The sequence below is a fragment of the Kryptolebias marmoratus genome, linkage group LG8 (assembly GCF_001649575.2).
Source record: "Kryptolebias marmoratus isolate JLee-2015 linkage group LG8, ASM164957v2, whole genome shotgun sequence".
In the NCBI taxonomy this organism is placed as follows: Eukaryota; Metazoa; Chordata; class Actinopteri; order Cyprinodontiformes; family Rivulidae; genus Kryptolebias; species Kryptolebias marmoratus.
Window position 1 is genome coordinate 509416 of NC_051437.1, and position 8614 is coordinate 518029.

General features: G+C 40.1%; 1 protein-coding gene across 3 annotated transcripts in view; it reads right to left on the reverse strand.

Annotated features, from left to right (window-relative positions):
* si:dkey-96f10.1 (6-phosphofructo-2-kinase/fructose-2,6-bisphosphatase) overlaps nt 1–8614 on the reverse strand; it is a 52631-nt gene that overhangs the window by 23974 nt on the left and 20043 nt on the right. For all 3 annotated transcript variants that reach the window (XM_017439274.3, XM_017439276.3, XM_017439273.3), the window contains exons 5-6: nt 1315–1389; nt 1165–1221 (exon numbers count right to left, since the gene is read on the reverse strand). In XM_017439274.3, the coding sequence (XP_017294763.1) occupies nt 1165–1221; nt 1315–1389 (132 nt within the window). The remainder of the gene's footprint in view (nt 1–1164; nt 1222–1314; nt 1390–8614) is intronic.

Sequence of the window (8614 nt, forward strand, 5' to 3'; positions counted from 1 at the left end):
CGACTAGTGGGGGAAATGACCGGGTATTTGAGTGCTGATGGTAACGAGGGAAGTGGAAACAGGTGAATGGAAATAATTACGGACAGGTGGAGATGGGCGTGGCAAGAAAGGCAAAAGAGTGACAGAGGAGGAGTGAATACTGAGCAGGAAAAAACAAACAAACTGAAAGCACAAATTAAAACCCACAGAAAAACCATAAAGAAAACCAAAACAGAAACAACAAAAATCCAAATCCTCACAGAGAGAATAGTTTTAAAGTGGACAGTTAGTAAACCTTTAATAAGACTTAGCTTTAGGGCACTTTAAGTGTGTGACGTTGTCTATAAATTTTTTGTGTATTTTGGAAACACAAAACAGACTTGCTGTGTTTTCTAGAATATACATATTACAGACAAAAAATAACAGCATACCCAGCAGAAAATAATTTCTAAAGACTCTCATATTTTGTTAAAGTAAGTGATTATTTTAAAATTTTTTCACTAAAATTCTGTCTTCAGTTAGCAGCTTATTTTTTGTTTTGTAAAACTGATAGCAAGCTAAAAGAAACTCTGGAGACTCTGCCACACAGCTGCCAAATTATAGAATGAATGGTAAGCCATAGACATTTCTCCCAAAGATCTCCTTCCTCCTCTTGATCAGGCTGGTGGTGCAGGGGTCAGTGGACAGTCACTGCCATGCCCTCTCCGGACATTAGGGACAGTCACAAATTCATTCAGCACTACATACTGAAGTTGTGAGTAAATTTGTGAGTAGTTTCATTGCTGCCTCATTTAAACTACAATGACAAACAGCCTATTCCACTAAAGTTAACCTGCTGTCTTCTGTGGACAGCACTGAAGCAGAGAGCTTCATCATATTGAATCCTGCTGATTCAAACCCTTCAATGCAATCAAAAAGTGATCAATCAAAAATCGGTGATCACTTTTTGATCACCGATTTTTTTCTTTGTTTTTTGTGAATGTTCACTTTGTAAAACTTATCATATGAATATAGATGACAATATATTTCTTGCATCATGCAAAGACACAGCTGAAAAAGCACAATTTAAATGATACTTCAGCAAAATGTACTGGGTTTAGTTTCATCCATCAGTTTGATTTGGTTCTAAGATTAAATCTCAGGGTAATGTTATAAAAAAAAAAACATAAACACAGTCACACTTACTTTGATATTCTCAGCAATGATTTCTGGATCATCACATATTGATTCCACAAAGAAAACCTATACAGGTCGGAAAAGACAGAATAAAAACATACATTTTTCAAAGCAGATATTTAAATATATTTTTGGAACAAGAAAAAAAAACAAACAAACCTTGTAACCATTTTCTTTGGCAAAGTTGAGGATGACGTCTCTGCGGTCAGGAGTAGTGTTGGTGGCATCAAAAACCTTTCAGAGTAAAATGAAATCAGAAAAAACGTTTAAAATTAAAAAAAGGGATTTTTCAGACATCATAGGATTTTTATTTTTAGCAGAATGGAGGCCTTGTAAATATTATCCTGTAAGAAAATGATTTTGAGTTCTGTTTGTTAATCCTTGGACATAAAGCTCTAGCTGTTGACATGTTCTGTAGTCATTACATTTTGTTTCCTAAATGTTAGACAGCAATTACAATTGTTTTTGCACTTTTTTCATGGTTTAGTTGTAGATGCAACAATATCTGACCCTCACTGGAAGAGAAAATGTAATACTTTGCCTGACTTGCCTGCCCTCTTTTTGTGAAGACTGCAGTGCCAAAGATTGTTCATTTTTCTTGTTTTATAAAACAAGGAATTAACACCAGCTTTTTGAAGAAGGTAAATATTTCATGCAAACTGCATGTCACAAACAGCACTGAGCTCTGAGAATCATGTTTCTCTCTAAACTCTGGTATACTACCTCATGTAAATGAGGGTAAACTGAACCAGCACAGAGAGATGCTGTTTGGATGTAAACCTTTATCGATTATCAGCTGTGATGGTGCAAGGTTTTTCTTCACATGCAAAAACAGAAGTAAGGCATGCCATGACAGTGTTTGTAGTAGCAGTAGAAAAAAATGGTAATTCAGTCCATTTGCTGAATTAATCAACAAGGGTGATGGCAAACCTGCAGTCATAAAGAAAGATCCACTGATTGTCACACACCTGAGTGTGTGAAATTTTTTTCCCCGCATTTGACCCATCCCCTGAGGAAGCAGGGAGCAGCAGCGGTGCCACGGTGATCTAATCCCCCAATTCCAACCTTTAATGCTGAGTGTCAAGCAGGGTGGCAATGGGTCCCATTTTTACAGTCTTTGGTATGACCTGGCCTGGGATTGAACCCACAACCTCCCAGTTTCAGGGCGGACACTCTACCACTAGCCACTGAGCTGGATAAGCTCAATAGGACCCACAATTTTGACAGAATTATGTTGAAATAAACCCTCTGCAAACTTGACAGGTTGTAATGGGGCAGATCAAACACTTCTGTCACATTCCCGACAGATGATGGCAGGTCTTTGTGGACCAAATCTTCCATATGTGGCCACCAGTTAGGGAGAACCACACCATAATGTCCTTCATGAGCCAAGTGCACAACCTTTTCTCACAAAAACTTGGGAACCACAAGATATTTTCTGCTGAATGTCTGTCTTTTAACTTCTTGGTTGGTACTGCATGTCGTACTGGAAACACATCAGTCTAGCTGACCAGAGAGCAATTCTCATGCCAGCTCTTTTCATCATTTAGTGATGATCAGTTCTGAGTATAAATCTGTGTCCTCCATCTTTCAACTGCCCACACCCGAACAATAGCTCCTTTTTTGTAGTGGAGTACTTCCTCTCAAGTGGAGACAGAGAGCGAGAAGCAAAAGCAACAATGTTTTCCACATTGTCTGAGTGTAACTGTGTCAGAGCAGCTCCCAGTTCATAGTCTGAGGTATAATAATAATAATAATAATGAATTTAATTTATAACGCACTTTTCATTAACAAAAATCTCAAACTGGTACAAAGTGCAACTTAAATCAGTGATAAAATCATCATCATAAAATCATGTGGAGGCAGAAAAGGTTTGCTTAAAAAGAAAAGCCTTTTTCGAAGTCAACCAGTGGTTGCGGAGCTCTCAGATAGTCAGGGAGGGAGTTCCAGAGACTGGGGGGGCAGCTACACAGAAAGCCCGATCTCCCATGGTCCTTAATTTAGATCGTGGAAGGTGGAGGAGGTTACAGTTCTGTGATCATAGAGATCGGCTGGATGAATGTAGAATGAGAAGGTCCTTCAGATAATCCGGTGAAGTTCCGTTTAGACATTGATGGGTAGTGAGAGCAATTTTGGACTGAATTATGTAGGTGACAGGAAGCCAGTGAAAGTTATGGAGCATGGGTGAGAATGGGTGAGAATTTACAAGCTCTCAGTAGAATCCTGGCTGCACTGTTTTGAATATATTGAAGCTTCTGAAGGTTTTTGCTGGGGATTCCAACAAACAGAGTTGCAGTAGTTGAGCCTGGAGGAGACAAAGGCATGGATGAGATTCTACATCAGAAAAAGTGAGAGATGGGCAAAGTTTGGAGATATTACAGAGATGGAAGAAACAGGTTTTAAACAGATGCTTAATGTGATTTTCAAATGTAAGATGAGAGTCCATTCTTTCTCCAAGATTTGTAACAGAGGTGGAGAGGGGGATGTCTTGTCCAGAAAAGGAAACGGTCATTAAAGATGATGTTTGAACCTGGTGAGGGGTGCCAAGGAGTGTGGCTTTGGTTTTGGACAGTTTAACTGAAGGAAATTCTGTCTCATCCATGCCCTTATCTCCTCCAGGCAGGTAGTGAGGGCGGTGAGACAGAGATGACAGTGGTGATGATGATTCTCTAGTCCTGATCTAAAGCTGTGTATTGTCAGCATAATAATGAAAAGAGATGTTGTACTGATTAATGATTTGACCTAAAGGCAGCATGTAAAGAGAAAATAGCAGGGGTCCTAGATGTCAGGAGCGGTGGAAGCAGAGGCGAACCCAGAACGCAGACTCATAGTTATAAATGAAAAAACTAATTTATTAAACTAAGAACCAAAACGAAAAACAAACAGCTGACGAGGCAGCAACTCAAAGAACAAAAATCAAAAACTCGATGGGCAAAGTATGGAGCATATTGGCAAACAGCAAACAAAAAGCAATGAACCAGTGACTAGTGGGAGAAATGACCGGGTATTTGAGTGCTGAGGGTAACGAGGGAAGTGGAAACAGGTGAGTGGAGATGATTACGGACAGGTGGAGATGGGCGTGGCAAGAAGGGCAAGAAGAGTGACGGAGGAGGAGTAAATACTAAGCAGAAACACAAACAGGAAAAAACCCAAACTGAAAACACTAATTAAAACCCACAGAGAAACCATAAAGAAAACAAAACAGAAACAAAAATCCAAATCCTCACACTAGAACTGACCCTTGAGGGACACCACAGGTGCCACAGACAGTCTGGGACTTGTTGTTGCCAAGGCTAACACATTCCAGCCTATTGGAGAGGAAAGATTTAAACCGGTCCAGGACAGTGTCACAGAGACCGACCTCCACATGAAGACGGTGAAGGAGGATACTATGGTCCACAGTGTCGAAAGCTGCAGGGAGGTCAAGGAGGACAAGAAGGGATGGAGAACCAGTGTCAGCAGCCATGAGGACATCATTGGTAACTCTCAGCAATGTGGCACTACGAAAACTTGGCACAAGTTGTGTAAACAACGAAAGGGCTATGGACAACGTTGGCCCTGTGTTGTTGCTGTTTTTTAAACTTATGTAAAATTCTCCTCTTCTTCTTCAGGAAGAGAGGCGCAGTGGAAGAAATGCTCTGGATGCTGCGATTGTTGCGCGGAGTAGGACAGCTGTTATCCACCGGAGATTTCAGGCTTTACAAGCTTTCAGCTGGGGGACAGACGGCATAAATGTTGCAGGGTAAGCTAACGCTGTTGTTTATAGTCCTACCTTCGCTCTTTATGCTTGCATCTGGTCACACCCACGACCAATGAGTGAACAGGAGCTAAGCTTGCGCCGCCCATGAAGCAGGGCCAGTCCGGCTGGCCCGACTCTGAAGCAGGGACCAAAAAAACAGGGACCGACTGCGAAAAAATACCGGTGGAAATGCGTGCATAGCAAGCCAAGTAGAGTGGAGCCGGGGTAAAAGGCTTTAGAACCCGTGTAAAAGGGGCATAAGAGCCAACAGGAGTAAACACAGAGTGAGCAATTTATTTAAAAAAAAAAAAAACAGAGCAAGCAGCTATGACTGGATTTTATATCACGGGGGATTACCTTTCAGAAGTAAGACTGAACAATAATTTTAGTTACTTGACCATTTATTATAATATGTTATCATAGCTAACGTTATTAGGTAAACAACAAAATGCTAACAGGAGGAACTAGTCCTCCTCTCTCATTAGCTCTTTCTGTTTATTTTTCTTCACATTTTGAAGGTTTCCCAGTAACACAGATTTAAGGAGGCAATGAGAAGCTGCAGTAAGAAGGAGGGTTTTGTTGCTACAGTTGTCTCAGCTCTGTAGTGAACATTTCAAACCAGAGGACTAACAGGACCAGCTTAGAGATAATGTGACCCCATCTGTCTTCAGCTTCCCAACTCATCTCCAAAGAGGTGATTTTTTACTGTACATGTTAACACAAATGTCTAGGATTCATTTTTAAAACTAAAGTTAATATCACACTTTGTTAAACCTGTTTTTACCTGTTAGTTCTTTCTGCATGTTTAGGAATTAATGATGTATTGTGTATTACAATACACTGTGGGATACTGAAACCTTTTCAAGTTGTTTTTAATTAAATTGTTTTTAAGTATTATGTGTCTTATATTTTAGGAACACAGAAACCTGAAGGAAAGCTGCAGAGGGCTTCCAGTGAAGCTCAGCTCTCCAGCACCAGTTAAAGCAGGGCAGTGTGAGACCCTGGAATGACGTGGAGTTTTTAAAGATTACTTTTCCAGGCCTTTAAAAAAACTGCATGTACGTATGTGTGCATACACAGCACACAAAAATATAAAGAAATTATGGATGTGGTGTATGAAGGCTCAGGATTGTGTGTGTATGCAAGTGAGAGAGGGAAATAAATTGAAATGAACAATCAAACTTATCTCTTTATTAAAATATGAAATGTATTGAAATATCTATTTGTTAATATGCCGTACTATATGTCTGTCTTTGTTAAAGATCATAACACAAAGTCTTTCAGCATGAAAGCACATTTTTTTAATGTGTGAAAGCTGACTGTATCGTAACTACATCTCTGCTGTTTGGAACAAACCAAACTGTGTGAAAATCGGGTAAAGATTCAGAGAGTTATGGTTATTTTAGTTATACATACATCTTCCTCAGGACAAAGAAATGAACTGGGGAACGCGTGAAGGACCCAGCCAAGATGGCGGCCGCGCTGACTCGTCAGCTCCAACAGACAGCGCCAGTCTTCGAGGTGTCTATGTGAACAATGTCTATGGTGGCCGGTAACAAGCTAACATTTGTTGTTTGCTAGCGCTCCTTACCAAACTTCCGGGTCACCTAAACCCAACCAATTAAATATTAAAATCAAATTCTGTTCTCCTGCTCGTTTTTCGATTGCATGTTTTCGATCTGAGCCTAAAAGTAAAATACCAACAAAACAGGCATTTTTGGTATTATAATAAAAAACAAAAAATAAAATAACCAGTACGTCTTTCATTATTTGATCTTTGATAGTCAATTGAAAATGGAAAGAACGAATGAGACACGGATTGAGCTGAGATCTAATAGAGTTAATTTTTGTTTTTGAAAAATGAAAGAAACAGGTTGCATTTTTGAACAGAATCCTCAGCATGAGTGTTTAATGGAATTAAGAAGATGATTTATTAGGGAGAAAAGCTGTTTAGAGTTTCCAGGACAGCTGTCGATGATGTTGGAGTAATATTTGGACCGTGCTTCTTTAAGAGATGTTCCTTATATGCCTGCTTGTGTACAGAGAGAATAGATGATTTTACACGTCTCTCAATAGCACGGCCAGCGGTATCTGTCATAATGAATGCTGGCAGTTCAGGGTTGTATATAGCAAGTGGTGGGCTTTTCAGGAGCATAGTTTTAAGAATGAAGAAACCTTCATTTGCATCAGTCAATTTTAGTTCAGCTTGAGTATTTGTTCAAAGTAGTTCTCACTTTGGCTCAACCACTGTTGCTTAACTTGGTAGAAACTTGCTGAACCAGGAGCTCACACCCAGGAATGAAGAAAGAGCTGTCAAATCTTTTGGTGCATGAGCTTCAGTGATGGAAGTCAGGTGATCTGGATTGGGGTGAAATGACTTGTCCCAGGAATAGACTACTGGACTGACCAAAGGAGCTTTTGTTGAAGTTGATCTGTAGGTACATGTTTTTAAAGCATTGGAGAACAACTTGTATGTATTATGTATGATGTTCTTTGGAGTTCCTATACACTATAACATCATTTAAATAGTTTTGTACTCCTGGCAAATCTTTCTGAAGCAGGTTCAAAAGAAACTCATGTGAACTGAAAAAACCCCAAACGCATTATGAAAGCAGTAAGTGAAGTGAATTGAGATTTGTTTATATAACACTTTTCAGCAACAAGGCGATCCCAAGTGCTTTAAGTAAGGCTGCAACTATCAGGGTTTAGAGGCAGCTGGTGGTAAGCTGATTTTAAATCAACCTGGCTATAATCTGTGGAACCAGACACACTCACCCATTCAGGTGCATCCACTGGTTCAACGATATCTGCTTGGATTAAGTGCTTGAGCTCTGCTGAAACCTCTTCACGTGTGCTGAGTTGCAGTGGCAGATGTTTCAGTTTTTTTGCATATTGGTTGCACTTAAACCTTACAGATGAACCCTTTAATACATCCAAGATAGTGGGCTGAAGCAGAATTAGTGTCAGTGAGAGGTTCTTTTGCATCATCCTCATTAATAAAAGCCACTCTTCCACTGATGATGTTAATCAATAGTGCTTTAAACAGGTCCAAGCCCATTAGTGCTGATCAAATCTTCACTATATAGAATGATGCTGCAACTTTGATGGGATTTGCTACTGCTGCTGTAGCTTGTAGGCAGCCAATGACAGGTAGGTCATCTTTTAGGTTCTGTCAGTGGGCATTGTGCAAAATGTTGTGGATACAGAAGCTCCAGTGTCTACAATTAACTCCAGAATCTGGAATTTCCTTGTGGTGCTTCAGTGTTCATTTCAAATGTGCATCCATCAATTTAATATCATTCACACACAGTACTGTTAACTAAGGAAAACCACTCACTGCAGCCACAGGTGATTTGCATACTTTGGTGAAATGTTCCTTTTTTTGCAGTTGTGTTTGTCAGCAGCAGGATAGTTTATATCATTAGCCAGGTGTTTATCTGATTCACATCTGAAGCAGTGACGTTGATCTTTTTGACTTGCCTGTTTATAATGAACATGGGGTGGATGACAAGGCAGGACTTGACAGGATTTAAACTCGCAACACAACGACGAAGTTTTAAGAGTTTTATTGTGGACTGGACAGGAGCGGGACCTGTGACTCTAAACAGGACACTCACGTGACCGTCGTGGACTGGAACCGGAACAGGTAAGTTCTTCTTGGCTTGGTTACTAGTTGCAGACAGGCTTGTCTGAAAGGGGCTGAGGCGAGAGGGAAAGTCC